General features: G+C 38.3%; 1 protein-coding gene across 2 annotated transcripts in view; it reads left to right on the top strand.

Moving 5' to 3' along the window:
* Positions 1-19,569, top strand: part of RNF128 (ring finger protein 128) — a 97,200-nt gene that overhangs the window by 67,023 nt on the left and 10,608 nt on the right. For both annotated transcript variants that reach the window (XM_060138363.1, XM_060138362.1), the window contains exons 3-4: positions 15,321-15,392; positions 19,416-19,498. In XM_060138363.1, the coding sequence (XP_059994346.1) occupies positions 15,321-15,392; positions 19,416-19,498 (155 nt within the window). The remainder of the gene's footprint in view (positions 1-15,320; positions 15,393-19,415; positions 19,499-19,569) is intronic.

Below are 19,569 nucleotides of genomic sequence, written 5' to 3'. Positions count from 1 at the left end.
ACCTCTGGGACAACATTAAACACAACAACATTCGCATTATAGGGGTGCCAGAAGGAGAAGAGAGAAAGGACCAGAGAAAATATTTGAAGAGATTATAGTTGAAAACGTCCCTAACATATGAAAGGAAATAGCCACCCAAGTCCAGGAAGCACAGTGAGTCCCATACAGGATAAACCCAAGGAGAAACACGCCAAGACACATAGTGATCAAATTGGCAAAAATTAAAGACAAATTATTGAAAGCAGCAAGGGAAAAACAACAAATAACATGCAAGGAAACTCCCATAAGGTTAACAGCTGATTTCTCAGCAGAAACTGTACAAGCCAGAACGGAGTGGCATGATATACTTAAAGTGATGAAAGGGAAGAACCTACAACCAAGATTATTCTACCCTGCAAGGATCTCATTCAGATTCGATGGAGAAATCAAAAGCTTTACAGACAAGCAAAAGCTAAGAGAATTCAGCACCACCAAACCAGCTCTACAACAAATGCTAAAGGAACTTCTCTAAGTGGGAAACACAAGAGAAGAAAAGGACCTACAAAAACAAACCCAGGGGCTTCCCTGGTGGCGCACTGGTTGGGAGTCTGCCTGCTGATGCGGGGGACACGGGTTTGTGCCCTGGTCCAGGAAGATCCCACATGCCGCAGAGTGCCTGGGCCTGTGAGCCATGGCCACTGAGCCTGCATGTCCGAGGCCTGTGCTCCGCAGCATGAGAGGCCACAACAGTGAGAGGCCCGCATGCCGCAAAAAAAAAAAAACCCAAAACAATTAAGGAAATGGTCATAGGAACATACATATCGATAATTACCTTAAACAGAAATGGATTAAATGCTCCAACCAAAAGACACAGGCTTGCTGAATGGATACAAAAACAAGACCCATATATATGCTGTCTACAAGAGACCCACTTCAGACCTAGGGACACATACAGACTGAAAGTGAGGGGATGGAAAAAGATATTCCATGCAAATGGAAATCAGAAGAAAGCTGGAGTACCAATACTCATATCAGATAAAATAGACTTTAAAATAAAGAATGTTACAAGAGACAAGGAAGCACACTGCATATTGATCAAGGGATCAATCCAAGAAGAAGATATATCAATTTAAAATATATATGCACCCAACATCGGAGCACCTCAATACATAAGGCAACTGCTAACAGCTCTAAAAGAGGAAATTGACAGTAACACAATAATAGTGGGGGACTTTAACACCTCACTTACACCAATGGACAGATCATCCAAACAGAAAATTAATAAGGAAACACAAGCTTTAAATGACACAATAGACCAGATAGATTTAATTGATATTTATAGGACATTCCACCCCAAAACAGCAGATTACACTTTCTTCTCAAGTGTGCATGGAACATTGTCCAGGATAGATCACATCTTGGGTCACAAATCAAGCCTCAGTAAATTTAAGAGAATTGAAATCATATCAAGCATCTTTTCTGACCACAACACTATGAGATTAGAAATGAATTATAGGAAAACAAACGTAAAAAACACAAACACATGGAGGCAAAACAATACATTACTAAATAACCAAGAGATCATTGAAGAAATCAAAGAGGAAATCAAAAATACCTAGAGACAAATGACAATGAAAACACGATGATCCAAAACCTATGGGATGCAGCAAAAGCAGTTCTAAGAGGGAAGTTTATAGCTATACAAGCCTACCTCAAGAAACAAGAAAAATCTCAAATAAACAATCTAACCTTACACCGAAAGGAACTAGAGAAAGAAGAACAAACAAAACCTGAAGTTAGCAGAAGGAAAGAAATCATAAAGATCAGAGCAGAAATAAATGAAATAGAAACTAAGAAAACTATAGCAAAGATCAATAATACTATGAGCTGGTTCTTCGAAAAGATAAACAAAATTGATAAACCATTAGCCAGACTCATCAAGAAAAAGAGAGGACAGAAATCAATAAAATTAGAAAGAAAAAGGAGAAGTTACAACAGACACCGCAGAAATACAAAGCATCCTAAGAGACTACTACAAGCAACTGTATGCCAATAAAATGGACAACCTGGAAGAAACGGACAAATTCTTAGAAAGGTATAACCTTCTAAGACTGAACCAGGAAGAAATACAAACTATGAACAAACCAATCACAAGTGATGAAATTGTGAAATTAAAAATCTTCCAACAAACAGAAGTCCAGGACCGGGCTTCCCTGGTGGCGCAGTGGTTGAGAGTCCGCTGGGCGATGCAGGGGACACGGGTTTGTGCCCCGGTCCGGGAAGATCCCACATACCACGGAGCGGCTAGGCCTTTGAGCCATGGCTGCTGAGCTTGCGCGTCTGGAGCCTGTGCTCCACAATGGAAGAGGCCACAACAGTGAGAGGCCCGTGTACCGCAAAAAAAAAAAAAAAAATGTCCAGGACCAAATGGCTTCACAGGTGAATTCTATCAAACCTTTAGAGGAGAGCTAACACCCATCCTTCTCAAACTCTTCCAAAAAATTTCAGAGGAACACTCCCAAACTCATTCTATGAGGCCACTATCACCCTGATACCAAAACCAGACAAAGATACTACAAAAACAGAAAATTACAGACCAATGTCACTGGTTAATATAGATGGAAAAATCCTCAGCAAAATACTAGCAAATAGAGTCCAACAACACATTAAAAGGCTCATACACCATGATCAAGTGGGATTTATCCCAGGGATGCAAGGATTCTTCAATATACGCAAGTCAATGTGATACACCATATTAACAAATGGAAGAAGAAAAACCATATGATCATCTAAATAGATGCAGAAAAAGCTTTTGACCAAATTCAACACCGATTTATGATAAAAACTCTCCAGAAAGTGGGCATACATGGAACCTACCTCAACATAATAAAGGCCATATACGACAAATCCACAGCAAACATCATTCTCAATGGTGAAAAACTGAAAGCATTTCCTCTAAGATCAGGAACAAGACAAGGATGTCCACTCTCACCACTATTATTCAACATAGTTTTGGAAGTCCTAGCCACGGCAATCAGAGAAGAAAAGGAAATAAAAGGAATACAAATTGGGAAAGAAGAAGCAAAACTGTCAGTGTGTGCAGATGACATGATACTATACATAGAGAATCCTAAAGATGCCACCAGAAAACTACTAGGGCTAATCAATGAATTTGGTAAAGTTGCAGGATAGAAAATTAATGCACAGAAATCTCTTGCATCCTATACACTAATGATGAAAAATCTGAAAGAGAAGTTAAGGAAACAATCCCTTTTACCATTGCAACAAAAAGAATAAAATACCTAGGAATAAACCTACCTAGGGAGACAAAAGACCTGTATGCAGAAAACTATAAGACACTGATGAAAAAAATTAAAGATGATACCAACAGATGGAGAGATATACCATGTTCTTGGATTGGAAGAATCAATATTGTGAAAATGATTATACTATCCAACACAGTCTACAGATTCAATGCAATCTCTATCAAATTACCAATGGCATTTTTTACGGAACTAGAACAAAAAATCTTAAAATGTGTATGGAAAATGTGTATGGAGACACAAAACACCCCGAATAGCCAAAGCAGTCTTGAGGGAGAAAAACGGAGCTGGAGGAATCAGACCCCCTGACTTCACACTATACTACCAAGCTACAGCAATCAAGACAATATGGTAGTGGCACAAAAAGAGACACATAGATCAATGGAACAAGATTGAAAGCCCAGAAGTAAACCCACCCACCTATGGTCAACTAATCTATGACAAAGGAGGCAAGGATATACAATGGAGAAAAGGCAGCCTCTTCAATAAGTGGTGCTGGGAAAACTGGACAGCTACATGTTAAAGAATGAAATTAGAACACTCCCTAACACCATACACAAAAATAAACTCAAATGCATTAGAGATCTACATGTAAGACCGGACACTATAAAACTCTTAGAGGGAAACATAGGAAGAACACTGTTTGACATAAATCACAGCAAGATCTTTTTTGATCCACCTCCTAGAGTAATGGAAATAAAAACAAAAATAAACCAATGGGACCTAATGAAACTTAAAAGCTTTTGCACAGCAAAGGAAACCATAACCAAGACGAAAAGACAACCCTCAGAATGTGAGAAAATATTTGCAAATGAATCAATGGACAAAGGATTAATCTCCAAAATGTATAAACAGTTCATGCAGCTCAATATTAAAAAAACAAACAATCCAATCCAAAAATGGGCAGAAGACCTAAATAGACATTTCTCCAAAGAAGACATACAGATGGCCAAGAAGCACATGAAAAGCTGCTCAACCTCACTAATTATTAGAGAAATGCAAATCAAAACTACAATGAGGTATCACCTCACACCAGGTAGAATGGCCATCATCAGAAAATCTACAAACAACAAATGCTGGAGAGGGTGTGGAGAAAAGGGAACCCTCTTACACTGTTGGTAGGAATGTAAATTGATGCAGCCACTATGGAGAACAGTATGGAGGTTCCTTAAAAAACTAAAAATAGAATTACCAAATGATCCAGTAATCTCATTGCTGGGCATATACCCAGAGAAAACCATAATTCAAAAAGACACATGCACCCCAATGTTCATTGCTGCACTATTTACAATAGCCAGCTCATGGAAGCAACCTAAATGCCCATTGACAGATGAATGGATAAAGAAGATGTGGTACATATATACAATGGAATATTACTCAGCCATAAAAAGGAATGAAATTGGGTCATTTGTAGTGATGTGGATGGATCTAGAGACTGTCATACAGGGTGAAGTACGTCAGAAAGAGAAAAACAAGTATCGTATATTAACGCGTATATGTGGAACCTAGAAAAAGGGTACAGATGAACTGGTTTTCAGGGCAGAAATTGAGACACAGATGTAGAGAACAAACGTATGGACACCAAGAGAGGAAAGTGGCGGCAGGGTGGGGGTGGGGGTGTGATGAATTGGGCAATTGGGATTGACATGTATACATTGATGTGTATAAAATTGATGACTAATAAGAACCTGCTGTATAAAAAAATAAAATTAAATTTAAAAACTTCCCACCTTTTAGAGAAGGCTTTTGAGAGGGCATTTTCCACTCCTTAATGGGTTATATCTGTTTATCCTTTGGTGACTAAAGGATTAAATATATGACTGATAATCGCTTTTGCTTGTATATACTTGAGAGTGCTGAAATGTCATTTACATATTATTTAATTTTCCTGACTTCTTATTTTTAAAACATAAAGCTTGATGCATATGATAGTTATAACTATCACTAAATATTTAACTGCATTATACCCATTTTGCTGGTAAAAATAATACTGAAACTGAGTAATGAAAATTTACCTTTGTTAAAATTCATTAGAATGTTCAGGAGTGTCTTCCCTCTGAACCATTATGACACATAGTAGATAATGTCAGGCAAACTGATAAATGTATAACCATAAATTTTGATGACCATAATGCCCAATTATAATGGACAGCATATAGTGGTCGTATGCCTGACATTCCGTAGTATGATGTGTCAGAACACACATCATCCCTGTTTTTGTGGATAGAAAGCTTTTAAACAAGATGAAAAATATCAGTGGGTTGTGAATGAAAATAACATATTAGGCATTATATGGTGGATTCATGTCTTCACTGGGAACAACCCTAACCTAAGACAATGAAGATTATGGAAAACCTTTTGGCATGCTCAAACTAAACTGAGTTTGGGAGCCACCATTATCCACTTGACTCTGGCATGAGACACCCAGCATTTTTGGGATATAGTGCATGTACCTTAACCTTACTCAAGCAGTCCATACTCAGTGGAAACAAGGTATGTGTTGGATTAAATATTGGCCAGTGAAACAAAACAGGGCTCTAGGTGAAAGAGAAGCTGGCCTTCATATAATGGAACAAGCTGAATTTACTTTTAATGAAAACTGTCTTTCAGAAGAAAAGAAGTCACTCTCTGAAATAGATTGGTAGGAATCATCTTCCAAGAGCAGAGAAAAGAATGGGAATCTACTTGGAAAGCTGATAAAAACTTAGTAATATGGTCACACAGACCCAATACATAATGCTAGAGAATGTTAGCACTCAACACTTGGAAAGAGCGTATACTCTGACACAACAGGGTCTGTTAACTATTTTACTCCAAATGGGGACCCAAGTAGTCATGGGGTAATGACCTTCCAATTTTAGTTATGGAAGTTCAGGAAGAGCATCTTTTTTAAAAAAAATAATAAATTTATTTATTTATTTATTTATTTTATTTTTGGCTGTGTTGGGTCTTCGTTTCTGTGCGAGGGCTTTCCGTAGTTTGTGGCAAGCGGGGGACCACTCTTCATCGCGGTGTGCGGGCCTTTCACTGTTGCGGCCTCTCTTGTTGTGGAGCACAGGCTCCAGACGCGCAGGCTCAGTAGTTGTGGCTCACGGGCCCAGTCGCTCCATGGCATGTGGGATCCTCCCAGACCAGGGCTCGAACCCGTGTCCCCTGCATTGGCAGGCAGACTGTCAACCACTGTGCCACCAGGGAAGCCCCAGGAAGAGCATCTTTGAGACACATGCAGAGCCATAAACTTTCTGGGTGAAATTGTAACTTACATTGCTGATCTCTGACTCACCTCTCCGAAAGGATGGACCAAAATAAGATGAGTTATAGGAATAGGAATAATACTGAATGATACCCATGTATTCCCCATGGGAGGGAGACAGCCTTGCTGCACGACAGTCAATGGGAAAACTGTATAATAGTGTGAGTTGAGACAAATGATTGACTTTGTCCTCAGCTAACATGGAACCTAGAAATGACAGAATCATCACCACTGGTGGTAACACTTGTCCATAATAATATCTGGTATGTGGGCAAAGAACAGTTTCTTCTAGGAAGATTTAATAAACACTTCTGTGATACTTCCTGACTTCTTTTGTAACCAGATGAAACTGTATCATAACCATACTGTGATATGGCGTAATACTGGTATTGTTGGTAAGGTTCAACTGCCTTATATAAATACATCTTATGATAATGAAATGTATTGGGAAGCTGAACTAAAACCTCCCCAGGATGTGATACCAATGGAGAGTGACTGGCCTGAGGAAGAATTAGATATAGTTTATTACTTTAAATAGCTCTGTACAAGTTCATCCCAAAGTTCAAGTGGCCATAGATCAAGGGAGTAAAGAGATAATTAAATTGGTTCATCAATATAAAGATGTTTTAAATGGTCTTATAGATGGGAAGAATTATTTCTTTGAGCCTATTTTCATCCTTCATTGCCTTCTGCAAGTATTAGATATGGTTATGTTGTTCTTCCTTACTTTATATATAAATGCTGTACTAATTGTAAAAGCCCAAAATGACTGTTTTGTTGTTAAAAAGACCATGATTGAGAGAGAGAATAGATTGTAAGGAAAGAGACAACACAGTAGATCTAGCTGCTTACTCCTTGAAAGTCTCCAAGGAAACCATGCTTGGCCCTTGGCCAGCCCTGGGAATGTGGTCGTCAAATGGTTTTATTTTCTTTGTTTTGTTTTGTTTTGTTTGCTTTTCTGTTTTCTTCCAGTTTTATTGAGATATAATTGACTTATAGCACTGTATAAGTTTAAGGTGTACAACACAATGATTTGACTTACATACGTCCTGAAATGATTAACACAGTAGGTTTAGGGAACATCCATCGTCTCGTGTAGATACACATTAAAGAAATAGAAAAAAATATTTTTTCCCTTGTGATGAGAACTCCTAGGATTTACTCTCTTAATAACTTTCATTTATAATATATAGCAGTGTTAATTATACTTGTCATGTTGTACATTATATCCCTAGTACTTACTTATCTTATAATTGCAAGTTTGTAGCTTTTGACTACCTTCATCTAATTCCCCCTTCCCCCACCATCCACCTCTGGTAGTCACAAATCTGATCTCTTTTTCTGTAAGTTTGTTTGGTTGGTTTTTGCCTGCGCCATGCGGCATGTGGGATTTTAGTTCCCCGACCAGGGATCGAACCTGCGCCCCCTGCAGTGGAAGCGCGGAGTCTTAACCATTGGACCGCCAGGGAAGTCCCAAGTTTGTTTGTTTTTGAAATATAATTGACCTACAACGCTATGTTAGTTCCTGGTATGTAACACAGTGATTCAATATTTCTATGCATTTGAAAATGATTGCCATGATTGTCTAGTTGTCATTTGTTACCATAAAAAGATATTACATAATTATTGACCGTATTCCACACACTGTGCATTTCATACCGGTGACTCATTTATTTTGTAACTGAAACTTGTGCCTCTTTATCTCGCTGTATACAATGGAATATTACTCAGCCATAAAAAATGAAATCTTAACCATTTGCGACAACATGAATGGATCTAGAAGATATTATGCTAAGTGAAATAAGTCAGGCAGAGAAAGACAAATACTGTATGATTTCACTTATATGTGGAATCTAAAGAACAAAACAAATGAACAAACATAACCAAATAGAAACAGAGTCATAGATACAGAGAACAAACAGGTGGTTGCCAGAGGTGGGGGGCAGTGGGGGGAGGAGAGAAATAGTTGAGGGAGATTAAAAGGTACAGACTTTCAGTTACAAAATAAATGAGTCAAAGTGTTCTTTATGTTAGTGATTGATGATTTTGTTATACACATCTAGAGCAACAATCAGGATAAATAATATGCACCTGGTTTTGTTGTTGGGGTCCTGAGTTTGGAGCAGCATGGCCAACTGCTAGCAGAATTATCTAGTGACCAGTCCCCCATCTGAGCCTCAGATCCTGAGACTCAAATTGGCTTCCTGGGCAGAGATATGTAACACATGTCCTTATACTTTGCTGCCAAAGAGATAGCACTCCTGTGTGGTCTCAGATGAGGAAGAACTTAGCTACATTAATGTCTTAAAATTTGTCCTTGAACTTAAAGCATGACTAAAAACTATCTGAAACATTTCTGGTTACATTAAATTTTCTCTACTGTCCTAGTATATGAAATTAACTGGAAGACTTACCAGGTGTCTGCATGCTGTACCACTAGCAATATATACATATTTGTAGTTGGTGCATTTGTATGTATCTGTTCCTGCCTGAATTTGAGATTTAGAGCCCTTTACAAAACCACTGCTTTGGCTCTTGTATAAGAAGAGCAGATTAAACAAATTCTCGTCTGAGTAGGACCTGGTTTTATAGTCTTTCTCTGACTTTCTCACTGGACAAAAGGAAGCTCTTAAAATGGGTCTGTCGGGATTTTTAAAAATATTCACTTACTCTAATAAAGGTTTTGATTGTCTTTCTTTGAAAAATGCTATAATCTGAGTCATAACCTATCTCCTAGGGTAAATTCCCCCTTTTCTGACTGCTCTTCCTTACAGTGCATTTCCTCACACTGTTCACAGGGATCACCTTTGTGTAAGTGGTCTGTACTCCTATTTCTGTAGTTCCATAGACTTATGGGAAGCTGTTCTATAGTCTGCACCTCCTCTTTCCTTTAGGAATACTCTCATTCAAATATTATACAGAGGTTTTTTTGGGCTTTATCTTTTTTAATTGAAGTATAATTGACATACAGTATTATATTAGTTTCAGGTGTACAATACAGTGATTCCATGCCTAGGTTTTTGCTGGGGAAAAAAGTAGATTTCTCTCAGTTCTCATATATCTAAACAGCCACATCACTCAAACTTTGATTTTGTTCAGAGGAATGTATCTGAAGAAAAGAATCCTCTTACTATAATCCTTGATTTTAAGTATTCTGTTTTATAAATTCCGAGCCAAATTTTTATGAAAATTTTTATTTTAAAAAAGTGGTGAGGGACTTTCCTGGTGGCGCAGTGGTTAAGAATCTGCCTGCCAATGCAGGGGACCTGGGTTCAAGCCCTGGGCCGGGAAGATTCCACATGTCGCGGAGCACCTAAGCCCGCGCGCCATAACTACTGAAGCCCGCGTGCCTAGAGCCCGTGCTCCACAACAAGAGAAGCCACCACAATGAGAAGCCCGCACACCGCAACAAAGAGTAGCCCCCACTCAACGCAACTAGAGAAAGCCTGTGCACAGCAACGAAGACCCAACAGAGCCAAAAATAAATTTTTTAAAAAAGTGGTGACTTAAGAACAGGGAAATATAGTTTGCTTATATCTACCCTCTTTTCTTGCTTTTACATACCCCAATCCACTCCCTCCCCCCACCATCAAGTAATTAGGTTTGACTACGTGCCTAGTGTTATTCATGTGGGTTTCAGTTAAACTAAATGCTGAATGCTGTGGGACCAAAACCCAGGTGACAAATAACCAGACTAAAACATTTATTTTACTTAGTTTGATATAAATTCACAGATGAACTAGGTAAAATATCTTTGAGTTCACTGTAATTTAAAAATTGAACATTGTAATATAGGGTAAGAATTGACCTGACTCTTCATTTTCAGTCCACTTAAAGTGTCACTCAGAAACAAAACAACTATACAGCTGAAATTCTTCAGTGACTAGAACCATCCCAGCTTTTGAATAGACTAATGGCATTAAGCTTCTGTTAAGAAAGTTGGCGAAAAACCAAGATGCTTTGAATCAATCTTCTACTCTGCCAAATATTCTTAGACCAGGTATCTCTTAGGATTGGGGAGAGGTGGGTAGAGTCTATTGATATAAAATCCCTGTTTAAAAGAGGTCCCCAGGGCTTCCCTGGTGGCGCAGTGGTTAAGAATCCACCTGCCAATGCAGGAGACACGGGTTCGAGCCCTGGTCTGGGAAGATCCCACGTGATGCGGAGCAAATAAGCCCGTGTGCCACAACTACTCAGCCTGAGTTCTAGAGCCTGCGAGCCACAGCTACTGAGCCCGTGTGCTACAACAAAGAGTAGCCCCCGCTCGCCGCAACTAGAGAAAGCCCACGCACAGCAACGAAGACCCAACACAGCCAAAAATAAATTTATTAAAAAAAAATATATATATATATAAGAGATCCCCAAATCACAGTAAGTAGCCAGTTGAGGAAGGATTTGAAGATTGGATAATAGCTGACTTTGAGGGGTTTTTTTCTTATTTCTTTCATTTATCTTCTTCACAAGGAATGTGAAGCCCTTTAAAGGCTTCTTTGCTGTTACACAGTGGAGGAAGTGTGCTATAGTGGAGAGATCATGGACTTTAAAGCCACATAGAACCTGGGCTTGAATTGAATAGCAGCTCTGCAACTAACCAGCTGCCTGGACTTTAGTCAAGCTTCAGAACCTTTTCTTGTCCATAAAATTTGGATATTAAAATACCTATTCCATAAGGTTGTTAATGTTTAAACAAGATGACACATGTAAAAAGCTTAGGGTTAAACCTGACGCATGGCAGGGGCCCAATACGTGTTCTCTAAACCTTTATTTTCCCAGATTTGATAGAATAGAAGCTTTTAATGAGTCAAACTTAGACGAGAAAATCATGAAAATCTGTTTTTCTAAACTCCGAAGCTATTCTTTGAGCAACTACTAGGCATTATGGGAATTTTTTTTAAATGATTAAGGACCAGTCTTCCACCTACTCACAATCTACTAGGAGAAAAAGACACATGAATAATACAACTACAGAATATAAGAGGTAGAAACAATGTGCTATTGGAATTTATAGGGTAGGGGAGAATTCTGATATGGTGGAGAGGTACTGAAAAGGTGTCCAAAGTAATTTGTGTAACAAAGTAGATATACTCTTGAAGTTCTGTTTTTTAAGGAATCAAATATAAATTAAAGTTTGCATTGGGGCATATTCTCTTTAAATGTTAAAGCCAGAAGTTTGACTTAAACAAAATTACCCAAACATATATTTAATATAAACTACTTGGTCTTAATTTTGTTCTCATATGTCAGTTTTTAGAGGAATGGATGCATCTTGGGAACTCCTGCTATCAGTGTGACAGTGAAATAGTTTGAGTACTGATGGCAGTTTTAAAAGTGACCTTTATTCAGGTTATAAAAATACAGTTTGTGCTTCTTAACAAAACCACATGTCGCTCCTCCATATTGAAAGAAATGTCTTTTCTTTATAAAAGCTTGGTAAGAGTTATTGGAAATATTCAAATTGCCCTTTAAAGGATTTTTTAAAATTCTAGGGCTGCTTCATAATCAAGTCCCTTGCTTAGGATCTTCTGGTTTTTTTTTTTTTTTTTGGATCTTCTGGTCTTAATGTAAGTTCCACTTTTCTCATTCACACAGACTTGGACATTACATTTAAAGTTTGTGTTCAATCCCATCTCTCAAATTAATTTGCATTAGTCTTGGATATAATCAAAGTTGTATAGTTAGCGTTCATCCCTGATGAATTGATGAACACTAGCACTGGAGACTCATGCATTTATATTTCATTGAATATTTTGGAATGAGAAATCAGACTATATAGATTTAATCAGGTAAATACACTAGAGATGTATTACTTCCTTGTGAGTGCATTTCCCCAGTTGTGTCATAGAGCTTGTTACTTAAACCTAAATCAGAAGTGCTCTAAAGACAGGTTGCAAAATGATTGTCAAAGACTTCTTATCAACTACATTTTTTCCTTGCCCAGTTTTCTCTTGTTGGCTCTATTTTTGTATCATTTGCATTTTTTTCATCTTCGTGTTGAAATAGCTCATGCTTTATAGGAAAAGAAAGTAGTGATGTTTGGAAATCTAGGCCAGGGCCAGAATCCTGTGGGCCTACTGGCTGTTCACTGTAAGGACTGGCCACAATTTGACAGACCGTAGAATCCAGGAGTTGGAAAAACTTCAGAAAGTTTTGGATGGTTGTATCGTAATGGAATCTTGGAATACGAAGAGCAGACTTCCAGTACCAGCCCTATCATTCAGAGGCTGCAGGCCCTTTTGGACAAGTTATTTTACTCTTCCAAGCCTCCACTTGCTCAACGTTAAAATGGAAATATCCTCTCCTTTAGGGGATTGTTGTGAGGATTAAATGAGGTAATATATATCAAAAATAATTATAAAATAACTATATAAATGTAAGGAAGTAGTACTAGCTTCCTGCTCCAAGCCACAGTAAACAAAAGATGGCTACCTTGAAGTCAGAGTTAAGTGTTCCCAAACTCTGGGCTTCAGTGGGACTGACACTAACCAACTCTGAGATTTTGAGCACAGCATTCTTTCTCTTTGGGCATCAGTTTCCTTATCTGTCAGATTAGATCTCAGGCTAGGTGAACTCTAAGAGTTTTCCAGCTCTAAAGATCCTAAGTGTATCTCCTTTCACTGTCACTCTATTATTTACTTGTGATGCAAGTGACAGAAGGGAAAATATTTAAGCTCAAAATGAAGTACCACGCTTCCCTGGTGGCGCAGTGGTTAAGAATCTGCCTGCCAATGCATGGACACGGGTTCAAGCCCTGGTCTGGGAAGATCCCACATGCCGTGGGGCAACTAAGCCCGTGCGCCACAACTACTGAGCCTGCGCTCTAGAACCCGCGAGCCACAAGTACTGAGCCCACGTGCCTAGAGCCCATGCTCCGCAACAAGAGAAGCCACCTCAATGAGAAGCCCGTGCACCACAACGAAGAGTAGCCCCCGCTTGCCACAACTAGAGAAAGCCCTCGCACAGCAATGAAGACCCAACATAGCCAAGAAATAAAATAAATAAGTTTATTTAAAAAATTAAGTACCATCATAAAATTCCCCTTGTGAGTGAAATCCATGATTAAGTCTCAGAGAGTGAAAGGGCTTCGATTAATGCCTCTTTCCTTCTGAGAGCTAGGCCTTCCTATTAACTGTTTCTGTGAGCTATATTTGCCAGTCAGGTAACAATCTGAGAAGTTTCTGCTGCTACTATGCCAGCAAAGAAATATTTTGGCAGTAATGTCCTTGGCATCAAGCCAAATACGTTTCACAAAATGATATCTTATAGGAGGCAGGTTTGGGCATTAAGGAATTTCCTCACATATCTACACCCATGGATTATTCCCTTCCAAAATATATTTGCTACAGATATGTATAAATCTGTTATGCTAATTGATGAATAAATAGTACTTTATATTTTCATTTAATAAACATTTTATTGAGTGTCTGCTATCAGCCAGACATTATGCTGGATACTTTACTTAACGTTATCTCTAATTTTCATGTAACCTCAATGTCACCTAGGGGTCTCCCTGCTGGGGATGGAGGTACATACAGGGGGATGAGGAAGTTGTTGACATCCTCACAAGACCTCTGGTTCTGAGCACCTACTTTCTGCTGAATTTCTATAAGTTTGTTCATTTTACAGTACAAAATAGGAAGATTGCTTATCATCTTGCCATGCTGCACATGCTATCTCTCTATTCCATACAGCATTCACCCAGGTGTGAAACCTAGCCTCTTCTTCAATTTACACACATAATATCTTCACTTGAGGCATTCGTGTATGTGGTAGATTTTACTGAAATAGAAGGAAGGTTAATTGTGGCATCACAAATAATTTCAAATTAACACCAAATATCTCATGCCACCTGGGAGATTTTTCCTCCCACACAGAGGGATAGTCTCTCATTGATTCCTCTCTTTCTCACTTTTCCCTCACCTTTTAAATTTCCCCCTATACCTTAACCTCACTTCTGATTCAAATATATATATTTGAATATATATATATACACACACATATATATATACACATATATATATACACATATATACACACACACACGTGTGTATGTATATGGATAGATATAGATATGTATGTAATATTTTAGTCTTTGGTCCCTAAATGAGCCATGGACTTGCCTTTGCATATCCAAACTCATCTAGGTATATGTTCAGTGAAACAAAAAAAAGGCTTACCACTCTCAGAATCCACCCTCCTTACAAGGCAGTAGTGGTTATAAACAGCAATTTTTTTCCCTAATACCAAATAACACTGTAAGGATTGGTATTATCCTCATTTTATAGATGAGTAAACAAGCTCAAAGGTTTAATGACTTGTCCAGGATTATTCATTTAGTAAGTGACAAAGTCAGATTTTGAAGCTAGGTCCATTTGCATCCAATGCACTTTCTACCAAACAAGACACGATTCAAAAAAGAAATTGGAAAAGATGTAACTTAAGGTCCTCTGGGCTTTTGAAAATAGGAAAATTGCTTTGAAAATTCATAGCATCCGAATCCATTTGGAATAGGGACGCATAGCTTTACCGTTGTGGCCCCAAAGCTGCTGTTTAAGAAGGTAGGGAAACATAAGGTTTCAGTAATTTAAAAAAATCCTGCTTGGTATCAGATAAATGGGCATTTATTATGGCTAATTAAATTTTATCTTTTAAAAATTACTTAGACATTGACTTTTACCTCATAAATATTTATTAATCCTCTCTACCTTTTTTTATCATATTTCTTTTAAAAATACTTTTTCTAATACCTGCTATTTTTTTTATTACAGAGACAATTAAAGGCAGACGCCAAAAAAGCTATTGGAAGGCTTCAACTCCGCACACTGAAACAAGGAGACAAGGTGCATTTATGACTTGTAAATGCTATTTGTTTTAAAGCAGTGCTACCAAGCCATTGTTAAAAGCTAAATGTTCTTCCAAAGTGTGATTTTCATTGGAATTTATAAATCTTATTGATTTTTTAATTTATTTGATGCTGGAGGTAGGCTGAATAATGGCCCCCAAAGACATCTAGGTCCTAATCCCTAGAACCTGTAAATGTTACCTTATATGGCAAAAAGTACTTTGCAGATGTGATTAAGTTAAGGATCTTGAGATGGGGAGATTATCCTGGATTATCCAGGTGGATCCTAAGTATAATCACAGTGTCTTTATAAGAGGGAGGAAAGGGGAGATTTGACTACAGTGCAGTAGGAGATGTGACAATGGAAGCAAGAGGTTGCAGTGATGCAAGAAAGGGGCCATGAGCAATAACAGTAAGAGTATAAGTTTGTGTCATTTTAAGCCACTAAGTTATTGTAATTTGTTACAGCAACAGGAAATTACTACAGTGCTTCAGTACAACTCTACTTGAACATCCATTTTCAGATTTAGCACAATTGAAAACTACCATTGATGTATAAAACACGTATCAAAAAATCGCTATGGAAGTTTGTACTACAATAAAAATATAGCTACAGAACTTATTGAAATAAAAAATACCATTTATAATAGCACCAAAACCATTATATACTTAGGTATAAATCTTACAAAATATGTACAAGATCTATATGCTGAAAAGGGCAAAACATAATGAAAGAAAGAAATCAAAGAAGACCTAAAGAAATGGAGGGATATACCGTGTTCATGGGTTAGAAGACTCTGTCGTCAAGATGTCACTTCCTCCCCAAACTGATCTATAGATTCAATGCAGTTTCAATCAAAATCCTAGTTGCACCTTTTGTAGGAATTGACAAGTTGACTCTAAGTTTATTTGGAAAAGCAAAAGAACTAGAATAACCAAAACAATTTTGATAAAAAACAAATTTGGATGACTCACATTTTCTGAGTTGCAGAATTATTTTAAAGCTACAGTAGTCAAGAAAGCATGGTATTAGGGAAAGGATGGACCTTTAGATCTTTGAAACAGAAGAGACAGTCCAGAAATAGACCCACACATAAATGGTCGATTGATTTTCGACAAAGGTGCAAAAGCAATTCAAAGAAGAAAGGGCAGCCAATTGTTGGCTCTCCATACGCAATGACTGAATATCCATAGGCAAAAAAAAATGAACCTCAATCCATACTTTATACCCTCTGCAAAAATTAACTTGAAATGGATCACAGACTTAAATATAAAACCTAGAACTATGAAATTTTAGAAGAAAACTTTGGAGAAAAATATCTTTGTAGCTTGGGTTAGGCAAAGATTACTTAGATATGATACCAAAAACAAGTCCATTAAAGAAAAAAGAGAAATTTGTTAAAATTAAGAGCTTTTGCTCTTTGAAAGACTCTGTTAAGAGACTGAAAAGATGAGCCACAGACTGGGAGAAAATATTTGCAAATCACAAATCTGATAAAGGACTGTATTCAGAATATATAAAGAACTCTCAAAACTCAAGAAGAGAACAGACAGAAGGCAGATGCTAAAAAAGCTATTAATGGGCTTCCCTGGTGGCACAGTCGTTGAGAGTATGCCTGCCGAGGCAGGGGACACGGGTTCGTGCCCCGGTCCGGGAAGATCCCACATGCCGCGGAGCGGCTGGGCCCGTGAGCCATGGCCGCTGAGCCTGCGCGTCTGGAGCCTGTGCTCCGCAACGGGAGAGGCCACAACAGTGAGAGGCCCGCCTACCGAAAAAAAAAAAAAAAAGCTATTAGCTATTAGTGGAAAAATGGTCAAAGCAGACATTTTACCGAAGAAGTATATGGCTGGCAAAAAAGCACATAAAATGATGCTAAACATCTTTAGTCATTAGGGAAATACACATTAAAACCACAATGCGATACCCACAGCACATTTATTAGAATGGCTAAGACCAAGAGCTGACCAGATGTGGGACAACTGGAACTCTCATGCATTTTCTGGTGAGAATGCAATGTACAGCCAGTTTGGAAAACAGTTTGGCAGTTCTCTGTGTGTGTGTGTGTGTGTGTGTGTGTATGTATAAATTAATTAATTATTGGAGTATAGTTGCTTTACAATGTTGTATTAGTTTCTGCTGTACAGCAGAATGAATGGCAGTTCTTTATGAAGTCAAATATACACTCTCGAAAGAACCCAGCAATCTCACTGCTAGATGTTTACTCATTCACATAAAAACTTGTTCACAATTGTTCATGGCAGCTTTACTGATAATTACCAGAAATTGGAAAGAACCCAAATGTCCTTCAAGTGTTGAATGGATAAAAAAACTGTGGTACCTCCATAGCATGGGATACTATTTAGCAATAAAAAGGGGGGAATCCTACTGATACATACAACAACATGGATGAATCACAAATGCATTACGTTAAGTGAAAGAAGGCAGACTCAAAGGCTATATAAGGCACAATCCCACCTATAAGATGTTCTGGAAAAGCCAAAACTACAGGCACTGAAAAACAGATAAGTGGGTGGCAGAAGACAGTGATAAAAGGAGGGGTTAATTACAGAGGGGTTAATTACTAAGTGGTATAGAGGAATTTGTTGGGGTACCAGGACTATCCTGTATCTTGACTATGGTGGTGATTAAGTGACTGCATGTTTCTCCAAACTTGAAAACCTGTATACTCAACATTTAGAGTGAATTTTATTGCATGTGACTTATACCTTAATTTATTTTAATGGAAAAACATAGCCATAGAACTTGTGGCATTGTGTAAATTCTAAAACCAGGAAGAGGTTTAAATCAGTGCTACATGTTTCTCTTTGTACTGTTCCTCTTTGGTCGACTTTATTCTTTTACTTTATTTGTTTATTTGTTTGTTTGTTTTGGCTGCACTGAGTGGCTTTGCAGGACTTTATTCTTTTACTTTATTTGTTTGTTTGTTTATTTATTTATTTACTTACTCACTCACTCACTTATATACTTACTTACCTACTTTGGCTGCACCGAGTGGCTTTGCAAGATCTCAGTTCCCCAATGAGGGATTGAATCCGGGCCACAGCAGTGAAAGCCCGGAATCCTAACCACTAGGCCACCAAGGAACTTCCTTCTTTTACTTTTTTTAAAAAAAATTATTTATTTATTATTTTTGGCTGCGTTGGGTGTTTGTTGCTGTGCGTGGGCTTTCTCTAGTTGTCTAGGTGTGCGGGCTTCAGTAGTTGTGTCTTGCGGGCTCTAGAACTCAAGCTCAGTAGTTGTGGTACATGGGCTTAGCTGCTCCGCAGCATGGGGGAATCTTCCTGGACCAGGGCACGAACCCGTGTCCCCCACATTGGCAGGTGGATTCTTTTTTTTTTTTTTTTTTTTTTTTTTGCGGTACGCGGGCCTCTCACCGCTGTGGCCTCTTCTGTCGCGGAGCACAGGCTCCGGACGCGCAGGCTCAGCGGTCATGGCTCACGGGCCCAGCCGCTCCGCGGCATGTGGGATCCTCCCGGACCTGGGCACGAACCCGTGTCCCCTGCATCGGCAGGCAGACTCTCAACCACTGCGCCACCAGGGAAACCCGGCAGGTGGATTCTTAACCACTGCACCACCAGGGAAGCCCCTTTCTTTTACTTTTTAAAGTCTAAATATTTTATTTTATTTTCCAACTTCAATTACATAATACACAGTGTTATTGACTGTAGTCACCATGTTTTACATTAGATCTTCAGACCTTATTCATCTTATAGTTGAAAGTTTGTACCCTTTTATTAACTTCTCCCTATTTCTCCCGTTCCTCAGACCGTGGAACCTACTTTTCTACTCACTCTTTCTATGAGTTTGACTCTTTTTTTAGATTCCAATTAAGTCTAGATAATTTTAAACTGCTTATTGAAACAGTCGTTTTAGTGATGTGATGCTCCTTCTTCTGTAGGAATTTATGTAATTTATTAAATACATGTATATTCTGATTTTGCTCTGTAGTTTAATGTATTTTTCTTATCCATCTGAATAACAATAACTATTTGCTCTTAGGAAATTGGCCCTGATGGAGATAGTTGCGCTGTGTGTATTGAACTATATAAACCTAATGATTTGGTGCGCATCTTAACCTGCAAGTAAGTTTGATTTTCTTTTTTGTCGTCAATAAGAATAGCTGACTTACAAAAATGATTGTAGTGGGGGAAAC

Source organism: Lagenorhynchus albirostris, chromosome X (genome assembly GCF_949774975.1).
Source record: "Lagenorhynchus albirostris chromosome X, mLagAlb1.1, whole genome shotgun sequence".
Taxonomy (NCBI): domain Eukaryota; kingdom Metazoa; phylum Chordata; class Mammalia; order Artiodactyla; family Delphinidae; genus Lagenorhynchus; species Lagenorhynchus albirostris.
This window is presented reverse-complemented; position numbering and strand designations above follow the sequence as displayed.